Genomic DNA, 19,345 nt, shown 5'->3' on the forward strand with positions numbered 1-19,345 from the left:
TCACAACACAAGTATTAAGCAACACTTTATTATATTGCAATATAGCAGAGCGTGCCAGTTCTATAGGTGTCTAGCCTGAGTAGAATTTATTTTTGACTTAAGAGTTTAAAGTCAGAATTCTGAAATAAATAATAAAAACACAGTGAACAAAGACGCTTTGGTCGCTCATAAAGTTTCGCTGCGAATGTTTCTGTTCGCTTTGGTCGCTCAGTCTCTCATCGCGTACAATTCAAAAGTGCCTGCCGGTGTTCCCTGGGATCCACGCAAGCGAAGAGCGTCTACATTTCGATTGGCTGTCAGTGTTTTGCCATAATTCTGACTTTATTCTCAGAATTCTGACTTTATTCTCAGAATTCTGACTTTAAACTCAGAATTCTGACTTTAAACTCAGTACTAAAAAAAATATATATAATCACACGTGGCCCTAATCCTCTTTTGTCTGTACTTTAGTGTAAATGTACATTTTATCAAGTGGTAACCCTGTCTCTTTGGATGGTAGAGAACGCGATGGACATGGTGCAGACCATTCAGGACCTGGTGGACGTTGAGCTGGGCTCAGGCAGCGGCGACGGAGAGCTCAGCGCCTCAGACATGGTGACCGTGGTGGGGAAGCTGGATGATGTCGTAGACGTCAGCGTGGTCACGGCCGAGCTCAGCAATGACATCTTCTCTATGATCTCAGATATTCTGATCTCCAGGAGTGACATGGCTCCAGTGTCTAACATGTAAGAAAACATTTGAATAGGGTTTTATAAGATCGTGTTTTAGATCATTATTGGTAGTAGTTTTATAGATTGATGATGAAATGCATAAATATGATACTGATATGAAAACAAATCTGTCATTGAAGGGTGCTGAAACTCACAGAAAGAATCGGGGACAAGGCAGTGTTTTCAGGGGATTTATTTAACGTGGCCTTCCCTGCAATGGCTGTGTCCATGATCAACGTGAAGCCAAAGAACTTCAGCGGAATCACCTTCTGCGTTACTAATTATGCTGATGGTATGACCCCAGAGGTAAGTTACTTTAGAGGCACCCTAATTATACCCGTGCACACACTAGAATCCAAGAATCATCGCGGTAATTTTGTAATTTCTGAAGTGAGCTCACAATTACAGCCTTATTTTAATTTAGCAGTGTGATTACATTCCATGTAATTTATCAGAAATTGCCAATTAAACCGGTACACTGTTGGATTGTGACACCCTCTTGGATTGTCGACTCTTTTGTTTCTCTTAGCTCATGGTCAACGAGAGCTTTGCTGAACCAATCCCAGGCACGGTTGCGTCTATCGCCCTGCCAGCTGAGCTCAAAAATCAACTCGCAGCGGACGGAAACAAAACCAGATTTCAGTTCCAGTTCTATGGAGTACAAGACCTCTTCAATGTAAATGCACATGCATGCAGGCATGCCACACACGCACGCAAGCGCGCGCACACACACACACACACAAACACACGCACACACACACACACACACACACACACACACACACACACACACACACACACACACACACACACACACACACACACACACACACACACACACACACACAAAAACAGAAACAAACAGGGATTCAATTGACATTGAGAAGGTTTATAATGGCAGCCATTCCATTTTAGTGTGAACTGTTTTCTTGTTTTCCTTCCTTTCCATACTTCCTTTCCTCCTGTCTTTCTTTCTTTCCTTCTCTCTTTTTAGTTGAACACTTCAAAGTATAACATTTCACCTTTAGTCAAGTCAAATTTCATTATTTCACAAAGGACACAGGCATTGCCATCAAAGCAGAGGGTAACTGGACTCTCAACAGCTATGTCATTTCGGCCAGCATCAACAACAGAACAGTGAAAAACCTCAATCAGAGTGTGGAGGTGACCCTCAGCAACAACAGAGCCATGCAGGTGATAAGTGGACGCTCTCGTCAATCATCAGCTTTTGGAGCAGGTTTTGTGTTTTGAATGAATGTCCACCATTCTCTTGGTTTTCTGTCCAAATAGGAACATGAGAACGTGACGTGCGTCTTCTGGGACTTTGGTGATAACGGTGCGTTTCTCTCTCGCTCTAAGGTTGATTTGCTTAAAGGGGCTGTCTGTAAGATTTGAGAGTTCTGAAGAGAAGGAGTAAAAAAAGAGCAGAAAATAATGGAATTTAGTTGTGTGCTAGTATTGATGATATACAAAATAAGTAAATGTTTTGTGCTTTTGTTCAATACTAGATTTTATTTTAAAGACAATGCTAATATTTCCTGTGAAACTTGTTTCAGTAGTTAATTCACATTTGGTAAATGTTTAAAAGCATTTGGTTATTCAAATTCTGCTCCTGTGTGTGTGTGTACGTGAAGAGGCTCAAGGTCGTTGGAACAGCACGGGGTGTGAGACTCGGGCTATATCTGCTAATGTGACAAGCTGTTCCTGCAATCACCTCACAAGCTTTGCTGTGCTTTTGGTGAGTCACAAAATGGTAAAGGAGGTTTTTCTTTTTGAAGTATGAGAAGACCTCAAGGTGATACTATTTGTGTACTTTTCCAGGACATATCCAGGGCCCCCATGAGTGAGAAAGACCGTGAGATTATGACGCTGATTTCGTATCTGGGGTGTGGTATATCCTCCATCTTCCTGGGCATCACCCTTATGACTTACTTGATCTTTGGGTGAGTTCATTGCAATGCTAACTCCTCACAATTAACAGGAGTTCTACGCAAATGATCCACTTCAATCACTCTGAATCACCCCTTACTTTCTTTCGTTACTTATTTCTTTCTTTCATTCTTTCTCTCGTTTCTTGTTTCTTTATCTCCATGTCTTTGTTGCATTCTTTCGTTCATCACCGTCTCTATCTCAATGATAGAACACAGAACACCCACATCACTCCAACAAGAAAGGACCACCTCATATAATCGTAAACTACGTCATTTAACAGACACATTTATTCTATTTGAATAAATGAAATGCAATTAGTTAGGATCTTTCGCAAAAGGCCACCGTGCATTTGAAACACTTGCGACGGCCAACACACAACGCAACAACCACGTGCATGTTAGAAGTATAAAATAAAGATGAAGACCTATGCCACTCACTCCTTCGGCCCCCCCCCCCCCCCCCCCCCCCCCCCCTCCTCTCTCTCCCCCTATAGAAAACTGCGTCGGGATCACCCGTCCAAGATTCTGATCAACCTATCGGCCGCCCTGCTGGCCCTGAACCTGCTGTACCTGCTCAACACCTGGATGTCCAGCTACGGCTACGGCCTGTGCATCCTGACCGCGGTGCTCATGCACTTCTTCCTGCTGGCGTCCTTCACCTGGATGGGGCTGGAGGCACTGCACATGTACTTTGCCCTCATCAAGGTCTTCAACGCGTACGTGCGGTCCTACATCCTCAAACTCTGCGTGGTGGGCTGGGGTAAGCACCGCGAGGCTTTAGGTGGAACACAGCGCTTTTTGAGTTGGTCTCCTTTTGCTCTTCGTTGTTTCGCCTTTCCTACGATGATTTGTTTTCCGTTGTGGATATTGCCTTTTGTTTGTATGAGTTAGAATTGATGATGTTCAAAGTTCAAAGTTCAAAGTCAGCTTTGTTGTCAATGTCAACAAATGTGCAAGACAAATAGAGGAACCGAAATTGTGTCTCTCACCCACAGTGCATTAAGTATAAAAGGGCCATTTAAATAAAATAAGTAATATGTATAATAAACAAATTCTAAATAGTGCAAAATGGTTCTGAATATTGCAAAGGTAGGCAAAACAAAACAGTATGTATAAATAAATTCTTCTAATGTGTTGAGGAAGAAAGGATGGATTGTACTATTCATATTTGATATTCAACAGCATAAATAAGCCTAATAAAAGTTGTTTCTTGCGTCTGCAGGGGTTCCCCTGATCATAGTGGGAGTGGTGCTGGCCACTGATGTAGACGCCTATGGCAGCAGCAATATAACTTCAGCAGCAGATGAAACATCTGAACCATTGTAAGAATCGACTGTATACAACGTAACCCCAAGGTCTCGCTTATTTACAAGAAGATAATACACAAAAAATGTCAATAAAGACAAGGTTAATGCGCTATTAATAAACCTGAAAACAATCAAACTTGTTACCTCCAACACCACCTCCTCTACTTCCTCCTATTCCACCTCCCGCTCCTCCTCCTCCTCCTCCTCCTCCTCCTCTTCCTCCTCCACCACCCCCACCTCCTCCTCCGCCAACCCTACCGCCTGCTCCCGCTCCGGCAGCTGCTGGATCCAGAGCGACGTGCACTTCTACGTGACGGTGGCGGGCTTCATCCTGCTCGTCGTGCTGGGGAACACCGGTGTGTTCGTGGTGGTGCTGATCCAGATCCGACGCATGCGCACCAACAAGCCGCTGGGGAAGCCGGCCGCGGGCGGCTCGGCGCAGGACCTGCGGGCCGCCGCCAGCCTCACCGTCCTCCTGGGCCTCACCTGGCTCTCGGCCTTCTTCGCCGTGGGGCCGGGCAGGACGGTGATGCTCTACGTGTTCTGTATCCTCAACAGTCTGCAGGGTGAGGAGCGTCTGCGTCTGCGTCTCGGGATGTTTTGTGATGTTGTTCCTGTTCCGTGGTAGAGTAACACTTTTTAGGTCCCGTGTGGGGAATGGTTTTGTTTTGAGTGGTAGTGTTTCTTACGCATGAGTCTGCTTTGTATGTGCTCAATAACACAGACTACCTCACCGAGTACATGTGTATATACAATATACAGTCACATTTTTATTATTACTAAAAGATCTGAATTAAATAAAAGCAGACATAAAATAGAACACTATGATCTATGATTTTAATAATATGAACCACCAATTTATTTCTCGTTGTGCTTCCAGGCTTCTTTATCTTTGTGTTCCACTGTCTGACGAAGGAGAACGTGAGGAAACAGTGGAGAACACGTTTGACCTTTGACCGATTCAAGCCGAATGACTCAGGTACTTGCTGTGAGGGTCTGGGTTGGCTCTGTGTGTAGGTGCGTGCGTGTGTGCGTGCACGCGTGTGTGTGTGTGTGTGTGTGTGTGTGTGTGTGTGTGTGTGTGTGTGTTTGTGTGTGTGTGTGCGTGTGTGTGTGTGTGTGTGTGTGTGTGTGTGTGTGTGCGGTGGCTGTGTGACAAATGAATAGCGTCTGCGTCATAATGGGACTCCATCATGTTCATTGAGGTAATAAATCATCAATAAACTAGCCTCATCAATTTGGGACATCACGGTAACAAGGAGATTGTTGATACTTTAGTCTCTGGAACTCCACTTCTTATCGTTCCTACCAATAGCGTGACAAAGTATCAGCTGAATATGATGCTGAGGCAGAATATTGATTATCCATTCTTTTTTTCTATCCATGTATCGTCTGTGTTATAAGCAATTGTTATCATTGTGGGCATTAGCACTTTTTTTTAGGTTTTAAAAAGGTGCTGAACAAATAAAGTATCTTATTTAATATTCTATCGTTATGTTCTACCCTCTAGACTGGAGTCGCTCCACCAGTCGGCCCAAACAGGAGCCCAACTCTCACTCCATGGGGTCGGTGGACACCTCGTCCATCATCAAGGCCTCAGAGTTTTCCAGCACCACGGAGTCCCTGCCCGTCCACCCCGGGAGTGAGGGAGCCGGACTCCTTCTACAGGTGGCTCAACCCGCCAGCACTCCCAACAACATAAAGACCAACACCTCAGTGTCCTGGTCTAATCAGTAGTGTGGCCTGATGGCAAAGACCCGACATGATGGTCATGGTATCAAGATGACTGAAGGGGGGCGAGATCGATAATTTCATGGAACACAAAGAGAAACTTTAACGTACCTACTTCATCGATGGCCAGGCAACGGCAGAAATAATGCTGAGGTCGAGGTTTTTTTTTTTTGTTTTTTTTTTGTAAAATCCTATAAAGTAAACTGAGACGATTTAAACATCTGCTATTTTGAGCGCTTAACTGCTTTTTTTATGCCTAACAGAGGCAGTCATCTAGTTTCACAGATAGTTGGTTTATTCATTTTAAAGCTATATTTGTTATTTTTCAATGTATATATGTGTCTTTACTGGAAAAAATTAAAGTTTTCAATCATATTAATGTCTGATCTGTATAAAGGTTTTTCTCAAATTTTGTGGGCCACGGTCACCACCCAAGCCTTCCCAACAGAAGTTCAAAATAATTCCAGTGGAAATGTGACACTACCTGAGCTGCAGCCTCAATATAGCCTGTGTGGGCGGAGCCACAATTTTTACAGAAAAGGGAAGCTGAGGTGCTATGACATCATCAGGCTATTTTACATTAACTATATGTCCGTAGATAAGAGAGATATACAACACTGGCAATCTCACTGGGGTTTGGTGATAAGCATGCTGTGACTACATCTAGTGGCATAACTGTGTAGTGTAAATCTGGAGGACATTTATAAATCTACACAGACATTAATATCTGTTTGCAGATGGCAATTTAAAATGAGTTGCAACAAAGGAAAACACTATCAAGTACAGTTATTACAAAATATTATATATTTTGGTTGCCTTGGCCAAATAAGAGTATTTCACCTTAACATATAAAAACAAATCCCCAAAAACCTAAATCACTGGAAGATGCTCAGTCTATAACTATAGAAAATGGTATTATCATGAGATGCGCAGTCCTTTCTGTTAACCTGTGTTTACCTCAATATTGATCGTCGTACTTGATGCCTGGTGAGCAGCTTTAGTGACAGTGGGGAATGTTGCCCCCATCAATCTTTGAAGCTGATGGGAAGCATGCGGTTCATTATTTTAATTAGGTAAGTGCATGCACTAATTGTCTTTGTTTGTACTGCATTGTACTGTGTTTTAGTCATGAATAGCTTATCGATCCAGACAGTAAACATGTATATGGGCTTCTTAGGGGTTTGTTTTTGTAAGAGCAAAACTCAAAAACAAATGTGTGTTTTAAAAAATGCCAACAGGATGAATCGGATGATTATCCCATTAATAATAACCCTCACCCCCACGTATGAGTATCAGAAATGAAAGCCTTTGATCCGACTAGAGTGTGCACATACATTTATGACACTGTGTCTGTTGGCATCGTTAAGGAATGCTCTCATAAGGTGTCAGTCTGGTTACGGACTAACTTGCTCGTTGGCATTCTGTTCATTCTAATCTCTGTTCCTGAAGACTCACACCCTCAGACCGGAGCACACCGCGCTAACACACCGACTAAGGTGGGTTGAAGGAAGCCACAGCCGGGTGTAGGACCACAAGCAGAAAGGAAACAAGGCAACTGTGAGCTGGCTGACCAGGATTGGATGGATTAATACGATATCTGCAAGGACACCCAGTGATAGTATGTTAATGAAGATGTTTTTTGGCTCTCGTACGCGCCAACATCAGGTGTTTGTTCACTAATCAATCGTTCCAAGGACTGGTTCCTTGGTCAGTGTTGGCTCACCATCGAGAAGCAAGTAAAAGTATGTATACATTTTAAATATGAAACCAAAATGTACTTTTAAATTGGTACTGAATCCAGCAGTGATCATAAAGTATGTTGAGCCCAGAGCATGATGCAACCGATCAAGCTTTTATTAGGCTTATCAAAAAGTTGCCATTTGAAACTGGAGCAGCATCACAGCCTTGTCATTTGACATGAAGTGATCATTACAGATCAGATCATATCAGATGTTGCGCTTCCTCAATGCATACCGATGCAAAGCAAAACTCAACATTCCCAGATTAACAACACAAGTAATCCGAAAAAAAATAAAGCATAAAACAATGTTATTAATTATTCAATTCCTTGTTATGAATATATTCGTAATTTATCAGTTTGCATTTAATATGCAATACTCAGAGTTTATTACATCTGCTGGGTTTTATGCTTTAGAATCCGTCATATACAGAGCGACCAAACACAACTTCATGGCATTAATTCTTAAATGGGAAACATCATGAGAAGAAGCTGGAACCAAATGGCGTCATGGGGAATATTATACTGTGTAGGTATGTTTTGAAAATATGAATGAACTGAAACTGGCCTCACTTGATATTACAAGTTGACTTTTCTATGAAAGATATGGTTTGCTCTGTTGGACGGAATGGTATGTTATCCTCGTTGTTTTACATGATTCGATGGCATATGTACTGTATGGGATACCGAAAATTATTACATATTTAATGGCTTTTAGGGCATTCCATCGACTTGTGAATGTGAGTTTTGTTCTTCTGTAATGTTGATAAATTATGTAAAACATTAAGATAAAAGCAAATAAACATTGAGAAGGGAACATCTAAATGAATACATTTTTTAAATAATAAATGAATGAAATAATTATTAATAATAATAATAATAATAATAATAATAATAATAATAATTAATAAAGTAAACCCTTTCTCCTCAAAAAAAAATTCTGTGAACTAGAATGCGGGTAAAGAAAATTTAAAGAAAATGTTAAGTCCATCTGAACTTCCAGGGATCTCTCCCAGTTTTAGATGACCGATGGCCGACGTGGGAGGAAGCCCGTTCTCGAAGATGGAGGAGAACTCCCAGAGTGTGATCCTCACCTACTTCCAGGGGGACATCGGTAGCATGGTGGACGCACACTTCTCCCGGGCCCTTGCCAGGGCCGACAGGGCCAAGCCCATCAAACCCAAAAAGAGCTTCAAGTTCCTCAAATCAGGTAAGGGACCACCCAGCCCGACTACGCAACAAAAAGTCGGCAGAGAAGGGGGACGACAATTTCAGGAAACCCTCGAGCCATGATGTCCTTCATGTCCAAAAGAAATCCATCTAAAGCTGGTCACTCATGTGCGTTGACCCCCTTCCTGTCCCGACTCACAGAGGACCCAACGACCTGCCAGTGGACGGCCAGCTCCTCTGGCTCCTACCCGGAGGCGCAGTTCCTGAGCCGCAAGGGGTCCCAGGGCGGCCTGCCCTTCAGCCCCGTGGACCAGGCGCCCTCCGGCTGGCAGCCCTTCCCCTACCGGCAGGCAGGGGGCCCGGGGCTGCCCCCCATCCCGTACTCCATGAGCGCGGAGGGCCAGAGCCTCACGGAGCAGCAGTACGCCACGTCCCTGCTCAACCTGCTGCACAGCGACCGCAGCGAGATGGGTCCCGGCCTGGCCTCCGGGTCCAAACCCGAGCTGATGCCCAGCTGGACGGGGCCGGCCGCCTTCAGGGACGCCTTGGATCCCACCGCTGACTTTGATCCCGGTAGGCGGGCTGTTCCACACACACACGCACGCACGCACGCACGCACACACACACACACACACACACACACACACACACACACACACACACACACACACACACACACACACACACACACACACACACACACACACAGACAGTTGTACCATCCCGGTAGACCTGCTGTTCTAAACACACTCTGATGTATGCCTTTTTTTATCTATCAAAAACGTCTTAAAGGTGTTTCACTTTGAAGCCGTAAAAGCAGAGGAACGTATTCGCTGATGCGGTGTGGACTGAGGTGGATCTAGTGCACACTCTTCGTTCAGACAGTATAGTTCTTATTTATTGTGCTGTGTTTTTGTCTGTGAGTGGTTTCAGACAGTTCCACTTATTGTCTTCCTATCTCTTTCAGGAAGGAATGTGGACAAGAAGGTCCTCTACTGGTACTAAAGAAACAAGTTTTTGCCCGAGTGGAGGGGGGGGGGGGGGGGGGGGGGGGGCAGTTACCAGACTGGTAATAACTGAACCCATGAGCCCAGCTCAAGCAACGGCTACCTTTCCACACGCTCTGCAAGAAAGGGTCTGTCTGGCAGATGTGTTCTCGCCAAACCGGTGAGCCGCCCCCTCAAACGAGGAAGCACTCACTTCCTGGTCCTGCCTGTCTGTCTGTCTGTCTGTCTGTCTGTCTGTCTCTCTCTCTCTCTCTCTCTCTCTCTCTCTCTCTCTCTCTCTCTCTCTCTCTCTCTCTCACTCTCTCTCTCTCTCCCCTCTCTTTCACGGTCGGTGTGGAATGACTGTGGCCTCGACACGCAAAAAATCCCAAAAGCGTCCACGCCTCCAGCAAAGCAGACTCTCGGTACAGAAGGCTTCTCTGACTAACCTGTTCTCCCGCTGCATCACCTTGATGCACCTCATCATAAACCACAACAGTCACTGCACTGTGCTGCACCAGCCTTAATATTAGAAGAATCTCAAAATAGATTAAACATGTTCCCTCTCTCTTGGTAGGCCAGTATTAAGGTGTTGTGCTAGTAGTGGTAGTAGTAGTGGTAGCAGTAGTAGTAGTAGTAGTAGTAGCAGTAGTAGTAGTAGCAACACTAGTAGTAGTAGTAGTTGTACTGTGAGTCTATATCTACTATTACTATTTACATCTTAGCAGACACTTTTATCCAAAGTGATTTGCAGTGAATTTTCTTTCCTTTTATATATATATATGATACTGTGTATGCAATTGTTGATGTTTTTTTTTTTGAAGAATATATTATATATTTTGTTTAAATAGCTAGCTGTGTGATGAACAAAATAAGTACATTTTATATGGTTTATGGTTTTATTTGGGAGAATACGGACCAATTTATCCTATATATATATATATATATATATATATTCTGTCTATTTTTTCCAATATGGGTACATTCATTAACCAGTCGTTAAACATTCAAAAATATTTAACAGTTATTTTTGCAAATGTTCTGGAAAACCTTTACTAATGGGGTTCACGTTACCTAAGGTAATGGTGTTCACGTAATCTAAGGAATTAATATACATTATTTAGTACAGTTAGGGTTAACCATAAACCTTACGCTAATGCTATATAATAATGCATATGCATATACTAATGTCAATTAATTAATTAATTAATTAATTAATGTCCCCTGATTGGATGGTGTTACCCATTATTTCTAAAACAAGGTAAAACGAATACATATAAATACTGGATAAAATGTGACACTACAACACAAATAAATATGTACAAACATTCATAATAAATGAAATGCCAAATCTGTACAAAACGGATCGTAATAACACAATAAAATGCAATTGTATTCCGCAAAAAACTGACGTCTGGTGGCCAACACATGCTCACCATCATGTTACCACACTGCTAATTATACCCTGATATAATGTGTTCGATCACAAGTGACACATTGCCATCACTGAAGACACCATTAAGCTTATGACACTTCTCTTCCCACACACAGACACCTTCCCAGTCCATACCTATATGGCAATATGTTGGCTTTTATCACCACTGAAAGGAGAAACACACTCACAGCGTGTGGGGAAATACATAAGGGTTAACCATTAGTGGTCCATTTAAGACCTGCAGACATCATGCACACATGCACACACACACACACAATGATTTGTGGCGGCTCTAAAGAAGACCAGTGCAGCCACTGACATTCAATCACTGATTGATGGAATTTAATTATTGGAGAAAACACTTTGTTTTCATTGATCTGATTGATAACACCAAGATACAAATGACACACGCAGGTCATTACCTGTTTTTTACTCTCCTATTATCTCCCACCCTTGGTGAAAGAAAATATATACATATATATATATATATATATATATATATATATATATATATATATAGAGAGAGAGAGAGAGAGAGAGAGAGAGAGAGAGAGAGAGAGAGAGAGAGAGAGAGAGAGAGAGAGAGCCCCCTTAGCGCTATATACACACACATGTACAGATGGACAAGCTACCATCCACACATGTCTGGCTGTGAAAAATTGATAGTGCTGTGCTAATATTAGCCTCACTCCATCTGTTAGTGCGCGAACCCCGGCTTGTGTGTGTGTGTGTGTGTGTGTGTGTGTGTGTGTGTGTGTGTGTGTGTGTGTGTGTGTGTACAGGGAGACGATGCTATGTAGCCAGGCTACCCTCCTACGGGCGATGGCAGCTCTAGCCGACTGTATGTCATCATGTGATTACTGAGTGCGTTGGTGGGTATGGACTAGGCCCATACTGTGTTGCTGTAATGAGATGAACAGATATTGAGGATCACCCTGTGGAGGAGAGAAACAAGTGAATGAACCAATGACTGAATGGATGAACAAATGACTGAATGAATAAATGGAAGAAGGAAAGGAAGGAAGGATGAAACAGACAGACAGACAGACAGACAGACAGACAGACAGACAGACAGACAGACAGACAGACAGACAGACAGACAGACAGACAGACAGATAGATAGATAGATGACAGACAGACAGACAGACAGACAGACAGACAGACAGACAGACAGACAGACAGACAGACAGACAGACAGACAGACAGACAGACAGAGAGACAGACAGACAGACAGACAGACAGACAGACAGACAGACAGACAGACAGACAGACAGACAGACAGACAGATAGATAGATAGATAGATAGATAGAGCTGAAAATAACATCCTTACCATTTCCGACATCCGTAAACTGAGCTTTTCATTGAATGAAAAAGGCTAATTGTGGTAGCGGGTATGGTAGAAGACAACTGAGTTGAGAATTTAATTAAAAAGATAATTGTGGTATATCAGATTAAGTCCACCCACCTCATCTCGTCCATTCATAACAAATGTGATCACAATACAATGACTGACCTTCTGGAAGAGGAATGCCAAACGGCTTTCACCCTGCTTGTGACTCCACCTTATCCCCAGCCAAGCCCAGCTTGCACAGCTTTTGTGGAACGTTTACCAAAGGAAGCTTGGAATTGTGACATTTAGGAAATAAAGGAAATGTGGTCTATTACTCAACCCAAGAATATCAGCGTGTGGCAGAAAGGTGCATGACCTAAACAATTTTCAAGGAAGGTGTTTGTGCAGTCCCAAAATATAACACATCTCAAATAATAACCTAAGGTTAATAAAGAAATCCTCTCACACAGATGAACCGTCTGTCTTAATTTGTCCATTTGATTCAGCTTGCCTTAGAGGTCTCACATGAAGTGAAAATAGACCGTGAGAGAGTTGAAACACATGGATGGCAGAAAAAGCTTTGAATAAACGGTCTGCGTGACACATTTTTCATTCTGTGCAAAACTACGAACAACAAAAGCCATCTCCGCGCATTGATTCGGGGGGCTTTGCATCAAGTCACGGAAGCTGAGGGCTTTGAAGACCCCCTTCAAGCCGAGAGGCCAGTGATGTGGACGGTTGGAATAATGGATAACATTTGCTGTGTGGAGAGTAAAGTAACTGTATGTAACTGTACACATATGATGAAACCTCAGCGAAATACATTTTGTCTGATTGGTGGAGAGGGAAACGGCTTCAAAAGTTTCTGTGTTTCATTCGTTATTATTATGCAGTCGATTTAGATGGATTTGACCTAGAATGAGTGAAAAGGATGATGCTAAGGCTATTTTTGGTTCTGTTTCTGATTAATATTTGGCGTTAATAACTTTTTTGCTTGAAAGGGCTTTTCATAATCAATGAATACAGTACAACAATGTGTGTGTAGAATTGCATGCTCATCTGCCTGACATGAATAGAAGGGAGACATGGTTATTTTACCACATGCAATCTAGTATTTAACAGTAGCACAATGATTAGGAAGTATATTACTGGGTAATGAATGCATGATGGTTCGTTTTTTTTTACAACAACCAGAACAGACAGAAAATATAGAAAGATAGATGGATAGATAGATGGATAGATATGAGCAAGAGAAGAAAATAATAATGAAGAATGGCTGAGAAGGCAGACTGGAGAGAGGGTAGAGAGGGAGAGGGTAGAGAGAGAGGAGGTAGAGAGAGAGAGAGAGAGAGAGAGAGAGAGAGAGAGAGAGAGAGAGAGAGAGAGAGAGAGAGAGAGAGAGAGAGAGAGAGAGAGAGAGAGAGAGAGAGAGAGAGAGAGAGAGAGAGAGAGAGAGAGAGAGAGAGAGAGAGAGAGAGAGAGAGAGAGAGAGAGAGAGAGAGAGAGAGAGAGAGAGAGAGAGAGAGAGAGAGAGAGAGAGAGAGAGACAAGGCCACGGTGCATATATAGGACCTCATCAGGGATAAGTAGTGCCAATGCAAGGGGCGCACGTCCGTTCCAGGTCAGAAATGAGCTGGGGTCAGAAAGTGAGTGAACACCTGTAGCTTAGAGTTTACCTTGGAACGCTTTTGCAGGAGATTGAATAGGCGAGCGTTCCGTGTAGCCAGTGATCGGTCCTGAGCGGAGGGTGGTATGGTTGTGGACGTGGGCCAAGGCTGGAATTTGAGCCACATTGATAGCACTCACTCCAATCTGAGCGCCCATAATGTTCAGGATACTTTGTTACAGTACCCGGCCGGACTGAGTCGCACTGGACACACGTTAGTCGCAGTGTGTCTCGGGTTTATTTTTGTTCTCGGCATCCTCAACAATTTTCTCGTTCTCGTTGTATTTGCAAAGTTTCAGTGTCTCTGGACGCCGATCAACTTGATCCTGTTGAACATCAGCGTCAGCGACATCCTGGTGTGCCTTTTTGGGACTCCCTTTAGTTTTGCCGCCAGCATCCATGGAAGGTGGATGATCGGAGACCCGGGGTGCAGGTGGTACGGGTTCGCCAACTCCCTCTTCGGTGAGTCGTTCCGTAGTTTGACTTGAACAGGATGCACGAATATGCATCCTTTCCATCATTGTGTTGTTTGGTTGGTTTTAAACGTTGAAACAAGTAAGTGTCTGACATAGTTTGCTATTGTCTAAATTGTACTTAATTTATATAAAACAATTCTTTCATACATTTAAATTAATTTAGTTTTTGTGTGACAAAATGAGTGAAAACGAAATGGCACTCCCGAGACGCTCATCTTAATATAGCCTGCCTCCCACAGTACGCAGTTAAGCATTTAGAATTGACTTAAACTTAACCATAGAACAGGCAATAAAACACCTGTCCTATATATGCACTGAATTCTGAGTGTTTTATGTCTTTATGTAACCTACAACTTTTATTCTCTCTCGCTACATCTTTCTCTCATTCTTTCTCTGCAACTTTTTTTTTGTCTTATTCTCTATTATACAACCAAACACATTCTTTATCTCTCTCTCCCTCCCCGCTCTATCTCTCCCCCCTCTATATTTCTCCCTCTCTCTCTCCCCATTCCGTCTCTCTCTCTTTCTCCATCTCTCTCTCTCCGTCTCCCTCACTCTCTCTCTCTCGCTTGCTCTCTCTCTCTCTCCCTCCCCACTTACTCCCACCACCTCTCTCTCTCCCCTCCCCCCTCTCTTTACCTAACTCTCTCTCCCCCTCTGCCCTCCCCCCCGTCTCCCCTAGGCATCGTGTCCCTGGTGTCCCTGTCCGTGCTGTCCTACGAGCGCTACAGCCACGTGCTGCGCTGCGCCCAGGCCGACGTGTCCGACTTCAGGAAGGCCTGGCTGTGCGTGGGCGCCTCCTGGGTCTACTCCCTGCTCTGGACCCTGCCTCCCCTCCTGGGCTGGAGCAGCTACGGCCCCGAGGGCGTTGGCACCTCCTGCTCCGTCCAGTGGCATGTGCGCTCGGCCTCCAGCGTCTCCTACGTGCTGTGTCTGTTCGTCTTCTGCCTGCTGCTGCCCCTGCTGCTCATGGTCTACTGCTACGGACGCATCCTCCTCGCCATCAGAGGGGTGAGTGACACTCATGAACACCTGTAGCCACTTACGCACACACGTGTGTGTTTGTGTGCGTGCAGAGTGACACACACGCGTGCAGACACACTACGAACACTATCCACGGAAAAAAAAAAGAGAGAGGAGGGTCACGCACACACTTGGGAACACTATTCCCACATATTCATACACACACGGGCAGGAAGAAGCTTACACGAATGCAAATGCCACACATGCACTCAGACGGACACACACACAAAAATGCACAGACACGCACACCTCGACGTGGATCCACAGACGCACACATGGTGGGATCCCTCGACAGGGAACGGTAAACAGGTCCACAGTTTCTATTTGAACCAAAAACGGGAGAAGGGAAATGGGGTAGCGTCTATAGTCAATTGTCAGTGTCATTATATCACCTCTCTCTCTCTCTCTCTCTCTCTCTCTCTCTCTCTCTCTCTCTCTCTCTCTCTCTCTCTCTCTCTCTCTCTCTCTCTCTCTCTCTCTCTCTCTCTCTCTCTCTCTCTCTCTCTCTCTCTCTCTCTCTCTCTCTCTCTCTCTCTCTCTCTCTCTCTCTCTCTCTCTCTCTCTCTCTCTCTCTCTCTCTCTCTCTCTCTCTCTCTCTCTCTCTCTCTCTCTCTCTCTCTCTCTCTCTCTCTCTCTCTCTCTCTAGCCAGTGGCTCAAAGTCTTCATCTTGTTTCTTCAACGTGTCTTTTTCCTCATTATCGTGTCAATCGTCATGGGTGAAATATTTATCCTTTTATTCTTCTGCAGTCCATGCAGCTTTAAATGGGGCAGGTCACGCAGAGTTCTCCCCCAGCCTACCTCTGACTCACCAGTCACTACACCGGAAGTCCGTACATAAAGCACGGGGTTCAGAAGAAAATAACAAGGTTCTCAATGTATCCCGGGGAGGGGGGGGGCAGTGTTTCTGGCGTCAGCCGAATGAATCACCCAATCAAAACGTATTTATAGACAGGGGGGTCGCCCTGTTACTAAGGGATACCAGTTATGTCACCTCCACCTCGTAGGTCTCCCCTGGATGAACGTCAGCGCACAGCGCGACCCACCGGTCACCATTGTCACATGTCCTCCTCCAGGTGGGGAAGGTCAACCTGCTGGCGGCCCAGCGGCGGGAGCAGCGCGTCCTGCTGATGGTGCTGTCCATGGTGGCCGCCTACCTGCTGTGCTGGATGCCCTACGGCGTGGTGGCCCTGGTGGGCGCCTTCGGCCCCGGCGGCGCCGTCACCCCCCTGGCCGGCACCCTGCCCGCCGTGCTGGCCAAGCTCAGCACCGTGGTCAACCCCGTGATCTACGTCTTCTTCAACAGCCAGGTGACGGGAGGCCGGGGGCGGGGTTGGGTGGGGCGAGTGGAAGGGGGTGGATGCAACAGGAGGATGGGTGGGTGCTGGGTGGCTGAGTGCACGGTTGAGTGGACGGTTGACGGGATGTAATAAGGCAATTCCAAGACCATTACGAGTGGTCTGTTACCATCTTCTTACCACTAGACTAGGCATTATGTCGACATCACATCCCCATGTACAATAGTATTTACATCATGTTGCAAGTACCCTTGCACAGTTCTGCGTCATTGTTATGGGGAAGTGAGCGAGTGGACCCCAAATGCTCAACACGGAGTGAGGCTGACACAGAGTGTAAAAAGTAATCCTCATAGCGCATAAAGGTTCATTAATATTAAGTATAAATGAATGTGTGTATGTTGCACAATAATAACAAAGGTTTGTATGTAGCTAACACACTCGTATGCAATTTTGGACATGCAGTTTGTTGCTTAGCAACGTGCGCTTTGTTTGTCATTCCCCCCAAAGCAACTTTTACCGTGCAACTACTTTCTCTTTTTTACTACTTTATCTCCTTTTCCCCTTGCTCCACACTTTGAGAATCACGGCACTATAAGCACATTATAACCCCAAACCCAGACCCAGTTAATGCCAGGCTCACATCAACCCACATTGAACAAATGATTGTGTTTTATTTTGCAGTTTAACGCGTGCTTCGTAGCCTTCATAAAGTGTAGCCCCCCACCCCGCGCCTTCACCACCCATCAGGGCAGCAGACCCCAACACCGCACATCAGGCTCCCGGCACTCCCACAATTCACCTGTCTTCCGGAGCGCCTTGCCCACCTCCCCGCTACCTTACTCCTGCCGGAGCCCCGAGTTCACCTCCTACTGCGTCGCCCCGAAGGAGGGGGAGCTCATGCATGATCTCGCTGTCCACTACAATCATTGAAGGCTGCGGGGGGGTTGGGTGTCTATGACGTACCTGCAGTGGGTGAACAAACGCATGTGCTCCTTCGGTACGTGAAACGTCCAATTTTTTTTTTGCCACTCGTTTTGCCAATTTGCTACAGAACAAGGAACTAATGCTCTGTGGGCAATGTGTCGATGGAGCCACCAGCCTGTGATTATTGACTTATTCCAGATCAACGTGAGAAGAGTCCAGATACAGAGGAATCCCGCTTGATCCTATATGCTGTGATTATTAGGAAAACTTCAGCACATACTAATGTAGTGCCGGACAACTAAATCTTTTTTTAGGTTGTCATTTATTTGTATGTTTTATTTCATTTCAGTTTGGAGGAGGCTTGAAAAGTGGTTCTGAATGTATTGGATGCTCGATTAGAAATCATTATTTGCTGCTTGATACTTTTGGTATTGGTCCTATGGCTCGAGCTCTGGAATTTTCCAGATTGGAAAGTAATGAGATCAAATGAGGTCACTTGACAGTACGTGCTGTGTGTGTATCTATGGGTGTTACTCATCATACAAAATGTTTTTTCCAAGCAGCCAATTCCAAGACCATTACGGGTGGTCAATGACCATATTTCTACAACTAGAGGAGGCATTCTGTCTCCACCACATCCCCATGAATAATAGATGGGCAGATATAGTGTGTATTTACCTCATGTAACAAGTACCCTTACATTGGAGTTGTGCGTCATTGATGTGTGCAAGTGAGCGAGTGGACCCAAATGCTAGACACAGAGTGAGGCTGACAATAAAAGTGTCTTAACTGACAATCAACAGATATGTAAAGGCGGGACGGCAACAGGAGGGTAGTCAGACAGGCGAGTGTTCGGCAGCATGTCAAGCGTGAAACATCGATCTAGCAATGATCGTCTGGAGAACCGAGGTTGAAACACTGGGTCTTCATTGATGACTGAGGACAGGTGTCTAGAGTGCAGGAGATGAATGAATAGACTGGCCCCACTAGGTGGCAGAATTGGTCGGCGTGACAGTCAAGCTCTTCGCCACAGTACATTATCAGCTCCATCCAGTAGTTAGGAGCAAAATATATGAACCCTAAAATAAAACAGTTTAGAATATAATAAATACACAGCCAACTTAAAAATGTTTTGCGAGCTTAGAGTCGTGTCAGTGTGCAAGGGCTTTAGTTATGAGCGCAAGGTCCTTAAGTGTGCAAGTCTTAGTCAGGGTGCAAGTCAGAGTATAGGGAGGGGCTGCCAGTTCAGTGATTGGAATCATATAAACTGTATCCATGTTTCCTACTGTCCAGCAGGTGATATAAGGGTCTGCATGTAAATACCATACATTCATGGTAAATACCTATTCATTAATACGACTTTGTCGTAATTTTTTCCACTGAAATTAATGTGAACTCAAAATGACTAATGATTACTGTGATTTCCATTGAAGCATTAGTCATTGGTTATATTTATTTGAATAAGTCAAAATATTCTTTGAATAAGGTATCTATACATGTTTCAAGGAAGGACATTTTTTTTGTCAGGACCTCACCGTCCTGCCGGACGGTGAGGTCCTGTGGCAGAGAGCACTGCTACATATATATTTGTATTTCAGAGTGACATGTTCATGGTAGTCAG

At 44.5% G+C, this 19,345-nt stretch overlaps 3 protein-coding genes across 7 annotated transcripts in view; all 3 read left to right on the plus strand.

Moving 5' to 3' along the window:
* The window catches only part of adgrg4a (adhesion G protein-coupled receptor G4a), a 22,531-nt gene extending 16,477 nt beyond the window's left edge, over window positions 1-6,054 (plus strand). For 2 of the 3 annotated variants that reach the window (XM_030368080.1, XM_030368081.1), the window contains 12 exons: window positions 500-725; window positions 851-1,016; window positions 1,240-1,386; window positions 1,767-1,904; window positions 2,001-2,046; window positions 2,345-2,448; window positions 2,532-2,653; window positions 3,136-3,401; window positions 3,864-3,963; window positions 4,228-4,514; window positions 4,829-4,927; window positions 5,459-6,054. In XM_030368080.1, coding sequence (XP_030223940.1) covers window positions 500-725; window positions 851-1,016; window positions 1,240-1,386; window positions 1,767-1,904; window positions 2,001-2,046; window positions 2,345-2,448; window positions 2,532-2,653; window positions 3,136-3,401; window positions 3,864-3,963; window positions 4,228-4,514; window positions 4,829-4,927; window positions 5,459-5,685 — 1,928 coding nt within the window. In that variant the 3' untranslated portion in view covers window positions 5,686-6,054. Of the gene's footprint in view, window positions 1-499; window positions 726-850; window positions 1,017-1,239; window positions 1,387-1,766; window positions 1,905-2,000; window positions 2,047-2,344; window positions 2,449-2,531; window positions 2,654-3,135; window positions 3,402-3,863; window positions 3,997-4,227; window positions 4,515-4,828; window positions 4,928-5,458 lie in introns of those variants that run through there. The other variant, XM_030368082.1, reaches the window with a different exon arrangement.
* A 1,053-nt stretch (window positions 6,055-7,107) lies between these two features.
* Window positions 7,108-9,633, plus strand: vgll1 (vestigial like family member 1). Of its 3 annotated transcripts, none has more exons than XM_030367427.1 (4): window positions 7,108-7,421; window positions 8,421-8,627; window positions 8,789-9,160; window positions 9,555-9,633. In XM_030367427.1, exons 2-4 carry the CDS (start codon window positions 8,447-8,449, stop codon window positions 9,590-9,592), a joined length of 591 nt encoding a protein of 196 aa, XP_030223287.1. In that variant the 5' UTR covers window positions 7,108-7,421; window positions 8,421-8,446; the 3' UTR covers window positions 9,593-9,633. The 3 variants fall into 3 exon arrangements, with proteins under 3 accessions (XP_030223287.1, XP_030223288.1, XP_030223286.1); XM_030367428.1 differs by lacking the exon at window positions 9,555-9,633 and adding an exon at window positions 9,380-9,447 and having other exon boundaries at window positions 7,109-7,421; window positions 8,434-8,627; XM_030367426.1 differs by having other exon boundaries at window positions 7,110-7,421; window positions 8,434-8,627.
* Window positions 9,634-13,959: 4,326 nt separating this feature from the next.
* On the plus strand, window positions 13,960-19,208 carry tmtops3a (teleost multiple tissue opsin 3a). Its single transcript, XM_030368604.1, has 4 exons — window positions 13,960-14,467; window positions 15,164-15,492; window positions 16,579-16,812; window positions 17,482-19,208. Exons 1-4 carry the CDS (start codon window positions 14,092-14,094, stop codon window positions 17,728-17,730), a joined length of 1,188 nt encoding a protein of 395 aa, XP_030224464.1. The 5' UTR covers window positions 13,960-14,091; the 3' UTR covers window positions 17,731-19,208.
* The last annotated feature ends 137 nt before the right edge of the window (window positions 19,209-19,345 follow it).

The sequence above is a fragment of the Gadus morhua genome, chromosome 10 (assembly GCF_902167405.1).
Source record: "Gadus morhua chromosome 10, gadMor3.0, whole genome shotgun sequence".
Taxonomy (NCBI): domain Eukaryota; kingdom Metazoa; phylum Chordata; class Actinopteri; order Gadiformes; family Gadidae; genus Gadus; species Gadus morhua.